The sequence below is a fragment of the Ambystoma mexicanum genome, chromosome 12, assembly GCF_040938575.1.
Source record: "Ambystoma mexicanum isolate Mex_15411 chromosome 12, UKY_AmexF1_1, whole genome shotgun sequence".
Lineage (NCBI taxonomy): Eukaryota > Metazoa > Chordata > Amphibia > Caudata > Ambystomatidae > Ambystoma > Ambystoma mexicanum.
Genome location: NC_090936.1, coordinates 119,757,465 through 119,780,989, shown reverse-complemented (window position 1 = coordinate 119,780,989; position 23,525 = coordinate 119,757,465). Strand labels below are relative to the sequence as shown.

General features: G+C 47.4%; 1 protein-coding gene across 2 annotated transcripts in view; it reads left to right on the top strand.

Moving 5' to 3' along the window:
- Positions 1–23,525, top strand: part of EFCAB6 (EF-hand calcium binding domain 6) — a 1,227,964-nt gene that overhangs the window by 744,998 nt on the left and 459,441 nt on the right. For both annotated transcript variants that reach the window (XM_069628134.1, XM_069628133.1), the window contains one exon: positions 18,251–18,347. In XM_069628134.1, coding sequence (XP_069484235.1) covers positions 18,251–18,347 — 97 coding nt within the window. The remainder of the gene's footprint in view (positions 1–18,250; positions 18,348–23,525) is intronic.

Here is a 23,525-nt window from a genome sequence, read left to right as displayed (position 1 = left end):
CGCCTATACACCCTGCAGCTTGGATCTCTCGTTTCAAGGCTCTGTTCAATCACGAACAAGAAGATATGCCATCCGCACAAGTCAATGAGAAATGGCATTTAATAGACACCTCAGTGAGTACCATCGAGAATGTCATTTTGAAGTTGTCAAAATCCAATGCACATGGCCCTGATGGAATCAGCAATGCTGCCCTTAAAGAAAATCCAGAAGAATGGGCGAAACTTCTATCAATTCTGTTCGACTATATTACATCAACTCAAAAAATTCCTACCTCTTGGAAGGAAGCGATAATCGTACCCATTCACAAAAAGGGCAACCGACAGATTCCATCCAATTATCGTCCCATAGCGCTGCTAGATTCCATGGGCAAAGTATTCGGCACACTTGTACTTCGAGCTTTGCGAAATTGGGCAACTACATCAGGCCATTTCGACCCATGGCAATCAGGTTTTGTTCAAGGTATTGGGACATCCCTTAACATATTCATTCTAAATCTGTTGAAAAGCCGCACAGAGAGAAGAAAAGATCTGAAAATGTACATAGCTTTTGTTGACTTAACTCAAGCGTTTGATAGCATTTCACGCCAAAAGCTATGGACCAAACTAGAAAAATGGGGCTGTCCTGTTTCAATCATAGACCCCATTAAAGAATTTCACCATCATACTACTCTCCGTGTTCGGTTGAATAAAACTGGTCTATTAACCAAGCCAATTCCAACCAACAAAGGCGTCAAACAAGGCTGCCCGATGGCCTCTGAAATATTCAACCTTTTCATTTCTGACATGGATGCTGCAGCTAAAAACATCGGTTGTTTCCCCCTTAAATAGCAAACACCCAAGTCAGTCGCCTAGTATATGCTGATGATGTGGTCCTCATAGACCAAACTCCAATCGGTCTTCAAAGACAATTAAACACCCTACAACAGTATGTGGAAACCAATGGACTTACAATTAATCCACAAAAATCGGCCATACTACCTTTTGGTGTTCAGAGGAGCCATTTACGAACTAAAACAATGCACTGGTCTCTACTCGGAATAAAAATCCCCGTAGTTCAATCCTTTAAATATCTAGGAGTTTGTGTTAACACAAGCAGAATCGATGCTGCGTGGCTCCAAACACTATGAAAAAAAGTTCTGAACCTGACAGGTCTAGGCAAAATTATCCTGAAACGATACTGTGGCTTCAGTCTGATTCCAATTATTAAATTCTACAAAGCGAAGGTAATTCCGATCCTTACCTATGGCGCCGAAACATCATTCAATTTTAAAGCCAAAAATTGGGCAGTTCTAGAAGGCCACTTTTGGAAAAACATACTTCGCCTTCCTGAAGGCACTCCAATACAGGCAATCCACAGAGAGCTAGGCCTAACCTCCATGCTAGCGATTGTCGAATGGAAGATGTAATCATTCTATAGAAAATGCATGGAGCTAAATCCTAAAGGCGGATTTAAGTGCCTAAAAAAAGCTCTCATGGAAGAATTTGATCCAACTCTGAGCGAGTGGCAAACAAAATGTCGACGTCTACTTGATGCTACAGGAGAACAAATGGATACTCTAATCAACAACCCGGACAAAGTAAAAAAAAAAACTGTACTCCTATGACTGGTTCAGAACCGAAAATGAATGGTTAACATGCAAGACCTATGGGAAACCGTGGGAGGACAGCAAAAGACCAAATTCCTTACCAAGATATCTAAGACTGTTTCCGCACTGGTATTTCAGAGATCAATTTTTTAGATTCCGGCTCAATCTAATTAAAACACGAGAAACTGCCTGGCCACGAAACCACCATACCCCTCTGAATTGCAGACTTTGTCAAGACCCTGAGTCATCAGAGAATCTGTATCATCTATTCATGATTTGCCCGGCTCTATCACCACAAAGAACCGTTCACATGATTCCCATCATTAACAAATACGGATACAAATCAAGAGAACTAAGGTGGAAAATGCTTCAATCGGGCGAAAAAACATCAGTATCTCTTGATGTGGTCAAATTCTCCATCACTATACAGAAGCAGCTATCCATGTGTGAAAAAACCGTGACAGGAAATTTGACAGTTACTTAAAATCTAAGGAAAAGTTTCTAATCTGTTTTAACTTGATAAAAGGTTGTCAATTGTATAACCATATATCAATAAAATAAAAAAATAAAAAATGATTTTGTCATCAGCAGTGAGACGAGTTTTGGTCGAGCTATAATGAGTCCCTCTTAACTGTCCTCTAATCCCATTCCCTATATTACCTTCTGTTCGGAGGGTTAACGTTACCAGTACTGGCAAGTTCTTGGACTCTTTCTGCTTCTTCTTGGTTTCGCGGCTCACTTGTCGAGCCATCTGGCTCACATGCGTTTCGTTCTCATCTTCCAAGTCAAACTTGCTCTGTTTCTTATGTCAGGAGTGACTCTCTCCTGTCGGTGGTATTGGTGCTATTCTGCGGGCAGACTGCCCGCCACCGTTGCTGTGTGTTCACGCCACCCCCAAACTCTTTCTTCTGTCATGTTGTGTTTTCTTCCATTCTCATTTGCCGGTCTCCCAGCGTCTTTGGCTCCATGTAGGAGCTCGACTGACTTAGGCGGGCTGAGCATTCTGCCAGAGCTCTGCCTCCTGCTCTGCTAGACACAGGGGGCTTGCCCTGATTCTCTCTCTGCTTTCTGGCTTCTCTCTGCTTCTTGCCTTCTCTCCTCATCTCTCAATCTCTCTTGTCATATCATACCTTTTCAACAACCTCAGCACAGTCCATTGTAGGGACTGATTAAAAGGGATAATCTTAGTTGCTTCTTGTGGATAGCATAAGTTCACTTCATCTTTATGGAATTGATAATGTTGGACAAATCCATGTAGATCATCACTTTGAGGGCCTCAGGGAGTTCCTCACGGGAAATGCCAGGTGGGCACTGTGATGAATTTGATGATGTAATTACTCCTGTTCCCGAGGGAACCTCTTCTCATGTGGCCAGGGTACGGTAGCCACTACCTGATCCTGACCCTGGGGGCAGCTATATGAGGGAGGACCACATGGGGGGATGACCCAGAGGGCGATAACATGGCATCATCAGAACCAGTCACAATTATACATTTCACAATAACCCTAAAGACTAGGTCATTAAGAACTGAGACGAGGAAGAAGCGGGGAGCAGTGATGAGTACTCCCAATGAAGTTCAATGTCACCCTTCTCAACATCGCAGCAGAATCACTGCAACAACTGAGACGAAAGGGAAGCGAGGAGTGATGATGATCACTCCCCAGGAGAACCATGAACAGCTGTCTAGTCATTGGAAAAAGCCCATTGGCCCGACTTGGTTCAAAACCATGCCAGGAAGAGGAGAATGGAGTTCTCCAGCTGACGGTAGAACTAGATACCGGCGGCTGGTGCAGGAGTCCAGACAGCTATGAGGTGCGAGAAGGCAGCCCGGCGAGCAACACTCGTTAGAGAAGCACATAGGACGGGGAGCGCAAGGAAGCAAGTCATGCTTTCTGAGGGCTGCAGAGGCTGAGACAATGTACGGAGTGCAGGTGCTTATCGCAGGTGCTTACCTTGGAGTCGGGAATGCAGAGAAGCAATACACAGAAAGCCGGTGAGCCAGGCAAAGGGTTGGGATGCTGAAGCAGTGTCGAGCATTGTCACGAAAGCCCTAGACAGTGGGACCGTGGTCTTGGACCCTCAATACAACTTTAGGAAAGGCCACTGAGGACAACCCAAGAGAGACATTATGGCCCTGATTCACAGAGCGTGTTCCTATGGGATTGTGCCATTATAAACCGATTCTTTGAATCAGGGCATATATGTTGTACTGTGATGAAAAGTTCTACATGAACGGATCAAAAGTACCGAACAGATATTTATGATAATATGAGCAAATGGGGAGTACTGATACACAGTGTTTAAAAGGAAATGCACACAAGTCCTGGTAGGAGAGTAAATCAGGCAAAGTCAAGTTTGAAAACCGATGCATACAAGACCTGGCAGGAAAGTAAGACAGACAAAGTCAAGTGTTGAAAACAGATGCACACAAGTCCTGGCAGGAGATTACACCAGGCAAAGCTAGCCATACGAAAAGCAGTGAAAGAGACTATACCCAAGGCCAGACAGGAGCATACACCAGTCATAGCCCAGTATGTGCGATACACTGCTGTTGAAAGACAGCCTAAGGAAGAATCATACACGTGAGACTTCGAGCTATTGTAAATCTAGAATGAACCTGGCAGGGGAGTGTATCAGGTGACCTGCGAGTCTGGGACCTGCAGCCAATTTGTGAAACAGTAAAAGGCTAAATCTAAGGAGCACACATGCCCTTAGGATGATAACCTGCTTTTGATTGTGTTGAAAAGAAACCTGGGGAAAGAGCCATTTCCCCAGGAGTAGATTACAGTATCCAAAGGAGAAAGCTTTCCCTTTGAGCTTTAAGAAACTTGATTATTTTTGGTTTGAACATTTTGGTATTGATAAAAGGAGCCTGGGGAAGGGAACCATCCTCTGAAACTGTGAACATTAGCCATTCAGAACATTTTGGTTTGGATTTCTACATTTTGTGCTGGATTGGAACAATTGAACACTTTTGAAAATGAGAGACAATATCCTTTGTACAGAGTTAGTTTTAGAGTGTGAGGGCCAGAATATATATGTTTTTTTTATTTCTTTATTTCTTTATTTACATACAGGATCACAAAAGATCGTACAATAGATAAGAAATCAGATTTGACTGTAAGCAGTGAGCTTCTTACAATGAGATGAGTTTGAGGTACATTCTGATCAGGTTGTGGAGGAGAATAAAGGGGAAAATCACCAGAGACAATACATAAATGGACATACGTAGGTTAAGGACAACCAACATTGGACATCTTTAAGTGCAGGTAGGTGGTATGTCCAGCTGTGCTCGGGACGACACCATGATGGTTGAAGTGCTAGAAAGGAGGCAGAGGAAGTGAGAGACAGAGGCAGGTTAGCGGTGAGGGAACAATGTTAGCTAGCAGGCAGATGAGCGGTCCTTAAGAGGGTAACTCGGAGACAAGGAGGTAGGCTTTTAGTTTGGTTTTGAGGAAATCCGCATGTACTATTTCTTGGATGTCCGGTGGAAGAGAATTCAATGCAAGTGGAGCAAGAAGAGAGAAAGAGCAGAAGCGAGAGGAAGCACAGGGAGGGTGTGGAGCCACAAGAGTAGTCAAGGAGGCAGAGCAGGGATTACGAAAAGGGTTATAGAGTTGGATAGAGGATGATGGATACAGTGGTGCCATACCGTGGATAGATTTGTGAACCAGGAGAAGACATTTAAATCTTGTCCTGTTTTGCATCATCAGCCATCCAGCCTGGTGACGGTACAAGGAAGTGGGTGTGAAGTTGAAAGAGAGCCCTGGTAGCGAAGTTATTGATCTTGTCAAGAGGACAGAAAGCATAGTTGGGCAGACCAAAGGAGGATGCTGGCACAGTAGTACAGTTCAGTGAAGACAGGAGTGGTTAAGAGATGCTTGGTGGTGGTGTTGAAAGGAAGGATGTACCTGATTTTCCCAATATTTAGGAGGTTGAGGCGAGCTGCTGTTCCAGTTTTGGAGATGAAAGTAGAGAAGGTGTGAGAAGGGCCATAGATAACGCAGAGGTTTCTTGCTGATGAAGAGTTGGGGAGAGTGGCAGGTGGGAACTATATAGGCAGAGGAAGAGATGAGAGAGAGCTGTTTTGGTAGAGTTTATAACATCAGAGAGTGTGAAGCCACCCAATATTTAATGGCAAAGAGACAGTTGGAAATTTTGATAGAGAGATCAGAGGAGAGTTCAGGAAAAGAGAAGATTTGGGTGTCATCCACGAAGAGTTGGTACGAGAACCCAAAGGAGGAGATTAGTGCCCCAAGAGCAGAACTGTAGAGTCTGAAGAAGAGTGGACCCAAGACAGAGCCTTGTGGACCACCAACAGTTGGAGGACTAAGTTGAGGGGTGTTGCTCCAAGAGACAGAGAATTGGCGAGGTGCAAGGTAGGATTCAATCCAGGCAAGGGCTTGATCGTGAATCCCAGGAAGAGAGTATTAAGGAGATGAGAGTGATCAACAGTGTCAAAGGCAGCAGACAGGTCAAGGAGAATTAGGATAGAAGATAGGGTTGAGTGTTTAGCAGAGGTGATGAAGTTGGACACATTCATGAGAGCAATTTTCGTGGAGTGACAGGAGCAGAAACCTGCTTGTAGATGGTTTTGAAGGTTGTGGATATCTAAGAAATTGGTAAGACGGTTGAACACAACCCTTTCGAGCACTTTAGAGTAGTGCGGATGGAGAGTCACAGGGCAAAAGTTAGCCGGTAGGTTCGGGTCAGCCCCTTGCTTTTTTAGGAGAGGGATGACTGTGGCTGTTATGAAAACAGAGGGAAAGCATGCCCTCGCCCTCCATGTTCTTCCTCTCGGACAGGCTGAAGAGTTCAGTGAGGTGAGAGGCCACTATAGGAGCACTAGGCATGACTAGCTGAAGACCAAGAGGGTCTGATGGGGCACAAGAGGGGTTAGCCTTCATCAACAGAGATAGCACTTTGTCAGTATTAGTGTGACTGAAGTGGGAGATGGAGGCAGAGGATGATGTTAGCGTAGGCAGAGTGTAAAATGTAGGAGGGAGTGTGAAGAAGGTCAGGAGAGAGTCTCTAATTTTGGTAATTTTTGCAGCAAAGTATTCAGCTAGGTCATTAGCTGTGAGAGTGGAGTTGACAGTCATAGGGCCTCATTACGAGGTGGGCGGTAAGGGTTAACGGGCACCGGTAAGGAGACCGGTGACGGTAAACCCATACCGCCCTATTCCGAGGACCCTTAGCGGGTCCCGCTATGGGTGCCTGGTTTTACCAGGCGCCCTTAGGGGGAGCCACTAAGGGACCAGGGAGCTAATAACGGGCCCGCTATGGGCCTCGTAATGAGTTCGACTCACAGGTGGAACAGATTCCCATATAGTTCAAAGGTACCATACCATTACGTGAGGATAGTAAGTGAACTGACTAAAGGTGGGAGACTATGGGTCAGTCGAGATATGTTTGATAACATTTTTCCTGAAGGATGGGAAAGGTTGGTCACTACGCAGGTCTTGAGGAATTGTATTCCATAGTTTCGCTGCATTTACAGGGAAACTATTGCCACCAATAGTAGTGAGCCTATATCTAGGTATAGTCAGACAATTAGTATTGCCAGCTCTAGTTGGTCTTGTAGAGATTCTTCTTTGGAATTTATCTGAAAGGTAACTAGGGGCAGCATTATTAAGTGCTTTGTGGGTCGGGGACAGCGTCTTGAGCTGAATTTTGTTACCTGTAGATAGCCATTTATGTTGGCGTCTGAGGGATGAAATATGGGTTCTTTTATTGGTACCTAGGGCTGCTCTTAGGGCATTGTTTTGTAGTATCTGGAGCTTCCAGATGGTCGTTTTATTGACCCCACTGTAAAGGGCATTACAATAGTCAATTCTGGAGCGTATTAGAGCTCTAGCCAGAATCAGACAGCTCTCATCCGAGAGGAAAGGTTTGCCTGCTCTTATCAGCTTGCAGGTGTAAGCCGTGGATGAGTTTAAGGTCTTTATCTGTTTGTCGAAAGACGGTGTGGAATCCAGATAGAAACCAAGGGTTTTTACCTCCTTGGAGACTTTAATGGGATTCCCATCGATATTGAATGAGGCGTACTCCTGTCCTAATTTTTTGATGTTGGCCTGTGAACCCAGAATCAACAACTCCGTGTCCTTACTATGATCCCCAGAAAGTGGGAGAAGAATCTGAGTGTCGTCTGCATAATTCGTCTGCTGAGAAACAATGTCTGCTGAGAAACAATCTGAATGCACTACTGGGCCTCATTATGATACTGGCGGTAGCCGTGCCGGTAGAAGCAGCACGGCTGCCGCCGGTATCATTTTTTCCCGGCGCCCGCAAATGGGCAATAACTGGGTCATTACGGGCTTGCCGAACCCGGTATTTGCCATTCGCGGGCGCTGGAAAATATTCTTCCCAATTCCCATTTGAGCCCCATAGGACTCAATGGAAATGGGGAGGTCGGATGCACCAGCATCATTCATGAATGGTGCCAGTGCATCCGACGAGTTGTGCTTGTGGGTGCTGCTCTGCCTGCCAGGTCAGACCTGGCAGCCAGAAAGGCACACGCGAGCACAACTCATAGTTTGCCGGTCCGGTAGTAATGGTGCTGGTAGCTTACCGGTGCCGTTACTACCGGACCGGCAAACTTATCATCTTATCATGAGCTCACTGTATGTTATTGCAATAATCCTTCCTTCCCTCCTTCCCTCCTTCCCTCCTTCCCTCCTTCCCTCCTTCCCTCCTTCCCTCCTTCCCTCCTTCCCTCCTTCCTTCCCTTCTTCCTTCCCTTCTTCCTTCCCTTCTTCCTTCCCTTCTTCCTTCCTTCCCTTCTTCCTTCCTTCCTTCCCTTCTTCCTTGAAGAATTGATACCACCAAGATGAGGAAGATTAAAATAGACAGAATACAGTCTGATCTTAAGTCATCTTCCAATAGTACTGTGATGAAAAAGATCGATGGAGTTATGCAATCTACTCCTTTGATAAGTACAGAAGATACTGAGAAGATGTGGCCCAGACGAGCGATAAAGAATACACAGTGGACACAAACAAGGGACTGTCACACTCCACTGGGGAGGACCCAGCTGTATGACATACAAATGGAGAAAGGACCCACTAAGAGGCAAAGCAGGTGTGAAGTCTGGAAGACCTGGGAAGTTTGAACCTGAAAGCAAGAAGCTATGCTGGCTTAGCAAACCAACAGTCGGGAGGATGCTGACAGTAGCGTGCAGAAGTCCTTTGTAGGCTGACACAGAGCTGGCCAGACTGGAACCTGGAAACCAACCGACGGTGGCGTGATATCTCGGAAGTGGACCGTGCAGTCCATTAACTACGCTGACACCGCCTGGCTGGAGACCCCACAGAACCTAAGCACAGCAGCGGGGAGCAGAAGGAGAAGTAAGGAGAGCATTCAGTGAGAACGCAGTGACCCACCAACCCAGGAATAACCAGTAACATGCCCCCACCAGACAAAAGGTAACGGGAGTCAAAGGAGAACTGGAAGAGGATTGAGGAAGAGTACCGAATGGGAAGAAGACATCAAGAGTAATCTCCCTCATCTCATCAGTTGTATCAAGAGTACAGCCTGGGAAGAAGACATGGGAGTAATCACCCTTGTCTCAGTTGTTGTGTCAAAGAGACTAAAAGAGAAGAACATACCGGCAGTAATCTCCCTCGTCTCCAGAGTTGTGATAAAAGTAAAGACTATACCATAATATACCATCTAAGTTGTTGTGTCGAAGAGACTAAAAGAGAAGAACTTATTGGGCGTAGTCTCCCTCAACTCTCTATCCTCAAGAGGGACGCTAACGCTAGAGTGCCACAAGAACAGTTTCCAGAGGGTTAGAAGGAAACAAGGACACTTTAGGAACAATTCTTCTTGTACTCACTGACAAGAGAAAGGTAAAGAAAGTCAAGGAATAACTGTGTATTGAAAACTAAAGGCATGTACACCTTTAAGCAAGCCCTGAGAGAAGCCTGAGAAGAACTGCCTAGGTTGATAAAAAACTGTTGCAGGAAGTAATCCAAAGATAGCCAACTGCTGAACCAGGAGAAGGGAGTCATTCTACTGGTTATCCACATATGTGTTGAATCAGAAACTAAGGCACAAAGTTACCAAACTGAAGCCTGGAGGCTAACCAAGTTGACCAGGAGAAGATAGCAGTTGATTAACTGTTGATCTAGGAGAAGGGAGTCATTCTCCTGGTATTGGCTACACGTGCGGAAGTTTAACTGTTATCAAAGACTAATAGAAACATGCCCATAAGGCTGATCCCATTGAACCAGGCGAAGGGAGTCATTCTCCTGGAACTATTTATGTACTGTCTTTTGTTAATGGTAAGGCTAGAGTAGGTTAGTTTGGACAGAGGACGGACACTTTGAGTTTGTCACCCAAGTTATTCTTTAGTTAGGTAGTGAAAACCCTTTAGGGAGAGATGGGCCTTTTTTTCATTATTATTTAAATAAAGATTCTAGTGGAAATGCCACCACTTTGTCTGGCTTCTTACTCCAGCATGCTCCTGCGGTCCAAGCCCATAGTGTATGCAAGGGGACAGGACACAGCATCTTTGCACCACTGTCCAGCCCCACCTGAAAAGCTTAGGTTACCTTTGGAATAAGGTCACCTGAGCATATCAGCAATGAGTGCAAATGAAACAAGTGCATTCTCTGTGCTCCTTTCATTTGTGCTCAGTTATGAGAATCTGGCCAATTAGTGGAACTTGTTGGATGCCATTCTGGACGTACTCCTCTAAGCTCAGAGGTCCACCACTAAGTCTGTTTATGCCTGCAGATGACATAAATTCTCAGCTTTGGGTGGGAGAAGGATCAGGACCCTTTATCCTGTCCCACATACTCTGTTTTGGATTTCTTCCTGCCGTTGACCCGGCTGAGCCTGCAGGTTGGCACTGTGAAGGGGTACCTGGCCACTGTCTGTCTTTAAAAGAACCTGTGTGCAAGGATGTTTCTTCACAATTCTCCCTGTTATGAATTTTTGTGGGAATTGTGCAATCAATTTCCGCCTCAGCAGTTTGTGGTTCCGGCATGGGATTTCAATTTAGTGTTCAAATTCCTTGTGAGTGCTCCTTTTGAGCCCTTGCATTTATGTTTTCTTAGGCTGCTCACCCTTAAAGTGATTTTCCTGATTGCCATTGCATCTGTGTGATGGGTGAGTGAGCTCGAGGCGTTATCTCTTAAGCCTCCCTATTTGTTTTTCTCCTAAGAGAAGGTGATGTCGAGAGTGAGACCTTCCTTCCTCCCAAAGGTGGTTCCACACTTCTATCCCTCTAAAAAGATATATCTTATACAGTTTTTACCCTCTGCCTCATCCTTCCAAGGCAAAAGAACGATTCCGTTGGCTGGACCCCTTGCGGCTCTCAGCTACTAGGTCTCGTGGATGAGAGCCCTCAGGAAAGATTACCAGCTTTTTGTGGATAATGCTGGTCCATGTGCTGGCAAGGCTGTGACCAAACAGACCGAATCAAGGTGGATCAGTCTTTGCATCTCAGAATGTTATGATGTGTCTGGGAAAGATGCACCTGAATGTCTCATAGCTCATTCTACCAGAGATCTGACTGCCACCTCTGTCCAGAAGCAGAAGTTCTCCAGCATGGGGTCTGGCATGGATTCACATGCTCATGAATATTCCCCGTCGTCAGGCTGGGAATCCTCAGTAAAGAAAAAATCAGTTTCAGTTTCGTTTCTGAACTGTCTTTCTCCTAATAACCAATCACTGGTCTCTGGGTCATACTGCCCCCAGCCAATGACTGCCCTCTACCGAAGCCCCTCCTCTGGCAGCCATCTTCAGATTTTTACCACACGTTCAAGTGTTGATAGTCTTCGTGCTTTAGCTCTCGAGCATTTAAGGCGTTTTGCGATTTTTCAAAGAGTTTAACCTCATTTTTTCGGTCAATCGAGCCTTAAGCACCACCGTTTCTACTTCCGATCAACGGGGACCCATTTCAGAATTTCCTACGCCCCTCAAGGGGCGAAGTTTTCATCGAGTTTCGCTGCTTGGAGGATTCCGGAAGGTCTTTGAGGCCTACCCCGCGTGGTCATGGCCCAGGACAAAGGAAACACGATGCCCGGATCCAAGCTTTACAGGAGCTGCCCTGGATGCGGATTACAGAATGTTTTCAACGAGAATGAGCATTCTCGATACCTCTACTGCCTTCATGAAGACAAAACGCACGTGGAGAAGGACTGTGCGTTTTGCAAGAACATGTCCGAACGGACTATGAAGGATCGTCGTATCCGACTCAACTGGCTGGAAGGCAGGGGTGTTGCTAGGTCTGGAAAAGACCCGGGGCTATGCTAATTCCAGAACTGACAGGGCTGGGGGCTAGCTAACCTTTTGCTTGTAGCTCCTGAGATTCTATCCGGGGCTACAACCAAAAGACCAAGGGCTATATCCCCCTTAGCCACCCCTTAACAATGCCTCTGCTGGAAGGGAAGAGCCCAGAAGCAGGTGAGGAGAAGAAGTAGTCCGAGCGGTCTTCTAAGACCTTTGAGGGCGCTCCAGCAACGGGGGCCCAACCAAAGGCTAAGCACCGCGAGTCCGCGGGCACCGAGAGCGCCGATCGGTCATGCTCCTCGGCTGCCAGGCAGGGCGCATTATCACCAACGCCATCAACCATGAGCCAACGCTCTGGCTCGGGGAAGAGGAAATCGGAGAACCCAGGTAAGCTTCGGGAGAAGCCCCAGTCGATCCCGACGGAGACAGCCGAGGGGGAGCGAGGCGTGACCCTCCCCCCCAAGGTGAAGGCCTCAGGCGCGCCCAACGTCGCAAAGGCCCAGATTCACCCGGCTAAGGCCTCGATCGACGGAGTCGTGGTGGCCCTGGCAAAGCCTGCGGAGGTTACCCCAGTGGAGGCGACCTCGGGGCCTAGAGTTTCCCTGCCACCACAGAGGGAATCCTCTTTTCAGCCCATCGATAAGACCCCCGTGAAACCCCAGGCAGAAAAAGAGGGGGGGGCCGGGTGGCCATTATGGACACAGATACCACCTCTGAAGAGGAGCAGGCTGGCGTCGCAAAGATCCTGAACAAGAAGTTTGAGGAGGTCCGGTCCTACGGGAGGGATCCCGACGAGGTTGACGAAGAAAGCGGCGGCGGTGCCGGCGAGGAACCATGAGCCGTTGGGGGTGGACAGAGCCTTCTCGCCAACCATCGCTCCCGTCGCAGCCGATGCCACAAGACAACTCAGGAGCAATGTTGATGGCGATTCAGACTTTATGTACGGAGATAAGGACAAGGTTGCCCTTACCTCCAGCGGACGATCCAGCGGAGCCTGGACCGTTGGGAAGCCCACCAAGCAAGCGGAGGAGAACTCACCCCTCCCTCACTTCCAGCCCTCATGGCTTTCTCAGCCTTCATCTCCTTCCCCTGGTCGGAGGGATGAGACGGGAACGGAGATGGCAACAACGGGGACGGATGACGACGGTGGTGATGACGGCATGGACCTTCCTTCACCAACCCCTCGGGCCTCCCTGTCCGACGAAATTGGCTCTTTCCACACCATGATCGCCAAGGAATCCAAGCTTTCCCAGCTCTGCCCCGAAGAGCAGAAGAAGGAAGGGTTCTTTTACCAACGGCGTGAGGCCAAGAGGAAGACGGTCCTCTCAGTTCCATTACTGGACGACATCTGGGACGAGGGGCTGAAACTCCTGAAGAACCCGGGCGATGAGGGAAAGAAACTGGACGCCATGGGACGGCAGGTCATCTCGTCTGCGGCGACGACGATTAAAGCGGCCAACACCCTCGCGATTGTGGCACACTTCTTCAACAGCAACGGACATCCTTTCGGAACATCGGAGGCAAGCAAGGTGCCTCCAAAGGATTCAGCGGCGGCGCCTCGTCGTACCGCCAGGTGGCCCTCTCCTCGTCGCAGGAGGCCTACATAGGGCGCGGTAAGACAGGAGGATCTCGTCGTCATTGCCAAGGAGGCCAAGGCGGCAATCCCGTGGCCAAGCGGGACTGAACCGGCCGTAGCGTCGGGCCCCCACCTGAGCACCCCGTTGGGAGGCCAGCTGGCGAAGTTCATCAGCGTGTGGGAGTGCATCTCCACCGACCGTTGGGTGCAGGATGACTCGGCCCACGGGCACACTCTGGAATTTCTAAGGAAGTGTCCCCGTATTCCACCTGTGGCCAGGAAAGAAAACCACGTCCCGCAACTTCTACTGGAGGTATGAGCGATGCTAAAAAAGGGAGCCATCGAACTCGTCCCAAAGAAGCTCTGGGGCTCCGGAGTGTACTCGCGATACTTCCTCGTAAGGAAAAAGACCGGCGGATGGCAGCCCATCCTGGACCTTCGTCATCTAAACAAGTACATCAACTCCCAGAAGTTCCGGATGGTCACCCTGCAGCACATGCTGGGACAGCTGGAGGAAGGCGAATTCCTATCGTCGCTGCCTACTTTCACATCCCCATTTTAAAAGGACATCGAAAGTTCCTGCGATTCTTGGTCCAAGGGCGACACTATCAGTTCAAGGCCCTTCCCTTCGGATTGAAGTCGGCGCCCAGGGTGTTCACCAAGTGCCTAGCACCAGTGGCGGTGCAGCTGCGCCTGCAGGGGATCCACGTCTACCCCTACCTGCACGATTGGCTCATCCGAGCAAAGACAAGAGAACTTGCCATTGTGCACACAGCGAAGACCGTCCAACTGCTCACGGATCTGGGATTCTCGATCAATTTCGCGAAATCTCACTTGGTACCGTCGCAAGTCGCTCTGTTCCTGGGAGCCAGACTCGACACAGTTTTGCGATTGGCTTCTCCGTCGGAGGAAAGGACGAAGGCCATCCTGGGCAAGGTGCAACGGCTGTCAACCATGGATGCGGCCAGGGTGAGGTCCATCAAGTCCCTGCTTGGCATGATGTCCTCGTGCATCTACCTCGTGCACCTGTGCAGGCTGCAGATGCGTCCACTGCAAGAGTTTCTCGACGCCCGTTGGATGCAAGCGGCGGGCAGCTTCGAAGACAGGATCTCGCTCAATGAGACCTTCCTCCAAGCTATCCGGTGGTGGGGCTTCCGTGCGCATCTGGCGGCGGGCATGGACTTCCAAACCCCGGCACATCAGGAGACGGTGACGACAGACGCCTCCCTGGAGGGATGGGGAGCGCACACCGGAGATCTCCACGCAAGAGGCCTTTGGCTCCCGGAGGAGAGGTCACTTCACACCAATGTCCTGGAGCTCTGCGCCGTGTTCGGGTCCTTCAGGTCGTTCCTTCTGTCCCTCAATGGCAAGGTGGTAAGGATCTTCACCGACAACACCACCACAATGTTCTACATCCAGAAGCAGGGAGGCACCAGATTCCCAGCCCTATCCAAGGAAGCCCAGGATCTGTGGCATTGGGCTGTCGCACAAGGGATGTTTCTGGTACCCTTCCATCTGGCAGGAATAAAGAACACCATCGCCGACTCACTCAGCAGGGAGCTGCGTTCGTGCCACGAGTGGGAGCTGCAGCAGGATCAAGTGGATCTCCTATTCCAACGATGGGGCAATCCCCAGATCGACCTATTCGCAATGGCAATGAACGCCAAGTGCCAGAGGTTCGCCAGCAGGTTTCCCCAGCCGGGGAGCATGGGCGATGCCTTCTCATTCCCCTGGGACTGCCTGTTCCTGTATGCGTTCCCACCCTTGCCGTTGCTGCTGCGCTCATCAATCAACTCAGACGGTCCTGGTGCAGGATGATCCTCATTGCACCAGCATGGCCGAGGCAGATCTGGTTCCCGGACCTTCTGGACATGTCAGCGTCCCCCCCCCAGTCAAACTGCCGACGGACGCGGGCCTTCTTGCCAGAGAAGCAGGCGCCATCCTCCACCACAACCCAGGGTCGCTGAGCTTGCAGGCCTGGCTCCTGTAGCACTAGAGTTTGGAGGGTACGATATCCCGGCGGACTGCAAGGAGGTGCTTGCAAAGGCCAGGGCGTCCTCGACTCTCAAGTGCTATGGACATAAATGGAAGAGGTTCTCTGTCTGGTGCCGTGCACAGAAGATGAACCCTCTGCGGATTACGGCCCCTCACGTGCTGCCGTACCGACTGTCGCTGGCCAAGGTGGGGCTAGCTCATGTCTCTATCAAGATCCACCTAGCAGCAATTTCCCGCTACACCAGAACTCCGGGGCGATTATCTCTGTGGTCCCATCGCCTGGTGAAGGAGTTCATGAAAGGACTGTTCTGGTCATTCCCGCCGGTGAAGGCTCCGGCCCAGGCGTGGGAGCTCAACGTGGTGCTGAGCAGGCTCATGGGGCCGCCATTCGAGCCTCTGCATTCGGCACCGTTGAAGTTCCTGTCGTGGAAGACAGCGTTTCTTGTGGCCATCACCTCCGCTAGACGAGTGGGAGAGATCCAGGCCCTTTCCTGTAAACCTCCATACCTGACATTCCACGAGACAAGGGTAGTGCTGAGGACGCACCCTTCCTTCATGCCCAAGGTGCCGTCGGACTTCCATCTCAACGAGCCCTTGGTGTTACCTGTTTTCTTCCTGTCGCCTTTGTTGCCGGCCGAGAGGACTTTGCACTCGCTGGATCTGGCTAGAGCGCTGAAGTTCTACATGGACCGCACGAAGACCCTTCGGAAGACATCACAGCTATTTTTGAACTTTAGACCTGTGAACCAAGGGAAGGCCCTCTCGAAGGCTTCCATTTCCAGATGGCTCTCCGGCTGCATCATGCACTGTCACCGGTTGGCAAACCGACCATTGCCCGGCCGTCTGAGAGCCCATTCAACCAGAGCGATCGCTGCTACCACAGCGTTCTTGTCTGGTGTGCCCCTGCTGGACATCTGCAGGGCTGCTACGTGGAGGTCGACGCACACCTTCACGAGATTCTACTGCATCGACCGGGATTCCAGGGAGGAGTCCAGAGTCGGCCAGGCAGCGCTGCGCAACCTGTTCACCTGAATGTGGGCCTGGTGAGGAGGTAAGAGATGCTTAATGTTGAGTTGTTGAAATGCTTAATGTTGAGCCTTGCCACCTCCCGTGGTTGTGCATGTGTGTACTGCTATGTATTCTTGTATTCATGAGCTTGTGACTCCATGCCAGACCCCATGCTGGAGAAGGATCGAGTTACTTACCTGTAACTGTTGTTCTCCAGCATGGGTCTGGCATGGATTCACATGCAAACCCTCCCTCCTACCCCTATGCGGCTCTTCTCTTGGTCCTATTGCCACTTTGCGTGCTACCAAATCTGAAGATGGCTGCCAGAGGAGGGGCTTAGGTAGAGGGCAGTCATTGGCTGGGGGCAGTATGACCCAGAGACCAGTGATTGGTTATGAGGAGAAAGACAGTTCAAAAACGAAACTGAAACTGATTTTTTCTTTACCGAGGATTCCCAGCCTAACGACGGGGAATATTCATGAGCATGTGAATCCATGCCAGATCCATGCTGGAGAACAACGGTTACAGGTAAGTAACTTGTTCCTTCCCTGATATGGACATTTGCCAAGTGGCTACACAGGCGTCTCTGCACATGTTTGCCAAACATTGCTGCTTGGATTCTTTTTTGGGGATGGACGCCCGCTTTAGCCAAGCGCTGATCAAGTTTTCTGGTTTAGCTGTTGTCCTTTTGCTCTCCTCCCTACTCCAGATCTACTTCCTGCATCTATCATAGATGAGGAAACTGTGGAAGGGCGAATCCATTAGAAAAACTATTTACTTACCTCTTATAATGTTCTTTTCTGATGGATGTTCCTCCCAGAAGATTTGAATCCTCATTGCCCTCCCAACCTGCCCCACTTGGTGAATAGCTAGCACAGAGTGCTAGACCAAAAGGTGGACTGAGGTCATGAGACTTGGTGCCTCTATACATACTTGCCCAACATCCTTCCCGATGCATAAGGGTGTCAGGTGTAACCGCGTGGCACTTGTGGTGGAAGAAAGGTTTTCGAAGATCGGCTGCACTGGGGATACAATATCATAGATGGGAAATCTGTGGAAGGAACATCCATTAGGTAGAACATGAGCGAGGGTAAGTCATTTGTTCATCTTGACACTCTGGTTGGTGTGGAGGCTCAGTTGATGTGTTAGGTGAATTTCCTTGCTCTTTACTTCAATCCTCTGGTTATGGCTTTGAATTATTTCAAAAAGACAGGAAATCTGTGGTGGGAAGGTATTGAATAGAACAAGTCACTTACCTTTGGTAATGTTCTTTCTTATGGGTACAATATTTCACCCACAATTTTCTCATCAACCCTACAACATGCCCTGTTCTGGATGCTTGTAAATTGTTTTAACTTTTCAGGTGACAGTTTTACCATTCCTAGGCATCTTTGACTGGAATAAATGGTGAGCAACTGAGGCCAAGGGTATTATGTGGCTCTGTATATGTCAAGAAGAAGTCATGTATGGCTGAAGAAGCGCCAGTGATACCATTAAGGATTCGGTTCAAAGCAGTGTAATGCCAACTATTGGCAGTGTGAAAGGTTTTCTGATGACATTTCCAAAGATGAAGAACTATACTATGAGAGGAATACTATATCCAAGATAAGTAACTTGCTCTTTGCTTAAATGCTCAGTTCATTAAGAATATCAAAATATTCTGTTTGAACATTATTATCCTTGTTCTTTGCTATGTTAACCCTTTCATAACATTCAACTGAGCCTGCATACATTGATTCAAGTTTTATTGGTTTGGAAGAATTTTCAAAATTGGAAGTTTTCAATTTGTTTCCATATTAATGTGATAAAGTGTCATTTTTTATTCATTTTGGGTGTCCTTTAATTAGCCTGAAGTCTAGGGTAGCTGATGCTGATCTTGTGTGTGAACATGCTCATCATTATCTCGTGACCAAAGCTAAAAACAGATGGAATGATCTAGCAAAGGTAAGACATGAACTATTTTATTGCCGTTTAAAACTGTTGTTTGTACAGATGCAAAAATACTGAATAATAAAACAAATGTTGCCACATAGTTCAGCATGAACATGAAAAACAGATTTTTATTTGACTGTTTATGTTGGTCTTAATTTCCCAATCCCAGTGTGGACGCATGAAAACTCCCAGAAACCATGTGTTTGTGGGGTTTCCTGCCTGCGCACCATTTTCATTCGGACTCCCTGCTCCCACAGAGCAGAAATCGCGACTCGAAATCTACTCCGTGTGTTTCCTCGCTCAATGCATGCAAACTGCCATTAGCAGAGGTTGCTTATGCTACAGTGCATGATGCGGTGTCAGCCATGTGAACCTGGCGTAAGCCAGGATTCCTGTGCCTAACATGGCACCATTTCATAAATAATTGGAATCCAGGGGTGGACTCGGAACCACAAGGGGCCCCTGGAAATGTTTTTCAAATTGGCCCCATATTATGCATTTTCAGCAACCCCAGACCTTTTCCTATGAGAAAATGTGGAAATCGCACATAAAAGATGCCCAGGATGTAGAGGCCTACTAGGAAATTTCCAGAGTTCCCTATAGACCAGTCCACCCTTTTTGGAATCCCTCTGAAAGAGCTTGCACTGAGGATATGTTGGTAATCATGGTCTTTTTGACGGATTCCACACCTAAAAAGAAAATGAAGCCTGACATTGATAAAACAGCCGTGGCGAATTGTTACACACCGTGAATTTAGAAAAAATATTCTAAGTTGCATTTCAACAGGAAAATTTAATATTTCAAGAGCATGTTTGATATGACAGTTTCTAATAAATGGTCTACAACTAGGTATATCATGTTGTGGACCCCAAAATGAATGATAACTTGTTCCTCAAGAATTCATCAGCGCTGAGACTTCTTGGGCCCATGTGAACAGAAACTAGCGGCTATAGCATATGACAAGCATCTGCTTCCGCGCAGTTCTTAGTTCTAATGGATACTATCTGCAGATTCCTTGTCTTTGAAATGTCCCACTTGCATACTGGGAACTCGGAAATGTTCGAATAGCTCTCTCATGGCACTGTGTGGCACCACCCATACCTATGGTGACGTCAGGTATGCACCTCGTGGCCTCCACCAGAAGTGACACTGTCTAGGGTATAAATGATGCCACCTGCGCTGAGCCCAACCTTTCCTTTTCTGGTACCGCAGGGTATGGGACTTTGGAACATGCGTCGATCCGATGGCTGGGTCGGTTACATACATTTAAATTCTGTTTCTTCTTTTCCAATTGTAACTGGACATTTTCAATTCTTTTACTAAAATGTGTAAGAAACCTTCATGCTTTGTCTGGGCGACCAACATAATAGTAAGGGGTGCGAGGCATGTCACTAAGTGACATCGACGTCTGTGGTCTCGTGAACGTTGGCTGATGATGTTCCACGAGTAGGCTAAGGAGAAGAGTTGGTCTCCGCAGAACCAGAGTGGCACACTTGGAGCACTTGCAAGGGAAGAACTCCAATCAAAGTAATTCAGCCGGTTCTAGAATAAAACCCGACATGAGATTTAACTCCAATAGTGCTTCCTAGTACCCAAAACACAGACATTCAGAAAAAACGGAGAACATTAAAACGATTTATGGTTTCATTCGAGATCCCCTAATCAGGTCTGTGATAATGGCTATTAATGACTATTAATGAATCACAAGCACTGGTGCAACCGATGTCGCGGGACTTGGAGTCTTTCTGGTATGAGACGTTAGCAATGTTTGCTGGGATGCATCAACAGCTAATGGTGCCACTCCCACCCTGCCTGTTGGACATTGTGAATCCGAATACATGACACCGCAGCAGTGTGCCGTGCTGATGGTTTCAGACATCCCCGATGGAGGAGGAGAAAATCCAGGTACTGTGGTTGTTGACCGGTTTGGCAAGAACACCTCTTCTGACCCTCTGGAGTCAGGACGGTACCACAGTGTATCAACCCGGTGCCAGTCTGCAAGGCGCAGCAGAGGATGCTGGAGGTCAGTGGACACGTGTGTGTAAAGCAAAACTGAGGATGAGCAGGGAAAGGTGGATGGATTGCTGTACATGGGTAATGATTTCGATTTTGGACACTGGGAAGACCATTACTCCAGAACCTAACATAATTTAGAGAGTTTAGAAGTGGCTTATGAGGTTCCAGCCATTTGGATGCCTCGCTCAACATAGTCATCAATGAAAGGGTCCCAATGAGATATATTGTGGAAACGAGATGGGCGATCAAGGCCTTGGACATCCATACATATGTATACTTTTCTGTGGATCAGAGTGAGAAAGGTAAGTTGCCTGATGCAATGCACAGTGGCAGTAAAGAGAACTAGTCATGTCTCCCTTTTGAGGAGTGCTTTAAAGACACAATTATGTAGTCACTATCTGTTCTTGTCCTCAACCAAAATATTCGGAGCAAGTACAGACCATTGAACGCGGGGAACCCATTGTACTTATTTGACTACTCAGCAGTTGATTTATTAGTGGTTCATGCTGTGAATTCCAGGGTCAACGCCCTATTCAGGGGGTCCCTGTAATTCCATACACTGGCAGGGATATCAAACGAAAACCACACTAGTTGAGTCTATGGGTAAGCTTATGTACTGAATTAATTAAAAGTGACTTCATTTATTTGCCTGCCTCTGATAGGGGTTATGGGCGCCTACTAGAGATATCTAGTGGCTTGTCCAGTGTTTTCTTGCGTTTGCTTTCAACAGATAACTGAAGTAATCTGAATTGATTAATTTTTATTCCATTAATAAAGTGCCAAAAGAGTGCATATAGATAAATACAACTGTTTCCATACCATTCATACAAGACATTGCTCTACTTGATGACATATATATATATATATATATATATATATATATATATATATATATATATATATATATATATATATATATATATATACTGTATATAAAACCAATACATATAATGTTGACTCATATCTACAATGGTTAAAAGTGCACTGATGCGTTGGGATTAGGTTGAGCTCTCAGGGGTAGTTCTCAAAGGTTGTTAGCAATCTTCATTTCTTGTGCTCATATTGTGCTGAAAAATAAAACTTGCATGCACAGCGCTACTAATTACAATATTAACACATGCTTTCTATCTAAGGAGCTAGAATATTAGTATTGCAACAGATTTTTGGACATATTTCTAATTTGTCGTAAGTATTCTAAAGTGCCTATAATTAAGTATGGGGTGCCTACTAGCTAAATGAATTATCATATAGCTGGCTGCGTTCAGTTAGAGATAATCTCTTAATCTAAGCATGCACTAGTTTCGACGAGAGCTTCGTCTTCATCAGGGCTTAACTTCCTTTATACTGCAATACATACATACATACATACATACATACATACATACATACATACATACATACATTTGGGTAAATTATGACAAAGGGCCTCATTACGAGGTGGGCGGTAAGGGTTAACGGGCACCGGTAAGGAGACCGGTGCCGGTAAACCCTTACTGCTCTATTCTGAGGTCCCTTAGCGGGTCCCGCTATTAGCAGGCCCGTTATTAGCTCCATCCCCATTCCCATTGAGCCCTATGGGGGCTTGAATGGCAATGGGGAATGGTTCTCGGAATGGGGACTTATTGGGTCCTCCAAGGTTGGAATGACCCGGTAAATCCATATTCCAACAACCCGGACCCGGAATGCGGTAAGGGGGTAGCCATGGTGCTAATAGCACAATGGCTACCGCCTACCTCGTAATGAGGCCCAAAATGTCTGTAACATGGAATCTTTTATTTACGCAATAAAACTGAACTTGTGTATTTATTATTAGACACTAGTCAAGAGTACCTGTTAATTTAGGTACTTTTCTCGGGTCTTGAAGGAACTACTGGCTTCTGGGCTCTGCTTAGACTGACCGGGAGGATCACATCCGTGCTCAATCTTGTTCCAAACAGCTGGGACCATATGTTGGCATCTGTGGAGAGAACACATTTGTATAAGATCCCATCCCTAGGTTGACTCACATCCTCATCTGTGATTACAGTGTGGATGGGGGTGGGGCGAGGGTACAAATAATAATGAATGAAGAAGTTGATAAAGAGAGACATTGTACTCTCTAAAAGTACTGTAGGTCTGTGCTCTTATAGGCATGCACATTTTTTTATCTTGCAATAATGCGAATGTACAGTGTGTCTGATTTTAAAACTGAAGTGGTCACAATATAGATGACTCTCATGCATAAGGTAATCTAATACTGTATGTAAGTAGAAACGGAATAGCAACTGCTGAGTCTCCTGCATTGATACTACTGTGGCTAATTTGTTGTGAAAGCTATTGCCATGGATTGCTAAACAGTAATTTGCATCTGTATTCACCTAGCCTCGTAGGTACTGGGATGTTTGTACTCTCGCTGGACTAATCCTGGTGTAGTCGTGCTGGCAAAATCGGCGGAAGCAACCCTGCGGGATAAATAATTTGCAATTGCTTGACTAGTGATATTATTGGCATCCGTACAGTACGTAGCTTTCTGTTGTAGGCGGACTGTAAGCTAATATTTAAGTGTAGGGTTTTGGTTTATCTGCCGCTATAGTAACTGGTGTGCTAGGCGGTCATGCAGAGAAATTCAGGGGCGATTCGGCATCCTTCTCTGTTCTCTTGAAGCAACGCAGAGGCTGATGCTCGCGTTCAGCCGCAACCAACGGCGGCGTGTTAGATCACGGCGAGTGTGAAAACCGCCTGCAATTGTCACACATGCAAGGGCTCGCCCGCTTACCTTTTACAGCATGCTATTTGGGCAATGCCGGCCGGGTGCACTCGCTCGTTCCTATTGTTGAATTCCAGGGGGCACCCTGATTCCTACCCTGCTTTGCCAACAGAGTCAAATAGGATTGAGTCCATGGCCAAGATGGTGTTTAACTTGGGTTTATTGGCCTTGCATTCCGTTAGTTTGGCTACTGGCTACCCCTCTCGGTTGTTCTCAGCTTGCTTTGTGGCAGGTAGTGCGGCAGTCTGTTAATCACTTGGCGCTGGAAAACAGAAACACCATGAGAAAGGTGGTGACAGATGTATGAGGCCTCTAGGCACATCATCGAGGCTGGTTTGGACACACTGAGCTTGGTCGGTAGGGGTTGGTGACTTCGGCAAATTTTAGATGCCACCTCTTGGGTTTCTTACCTGATGTGCAGGTGTTAG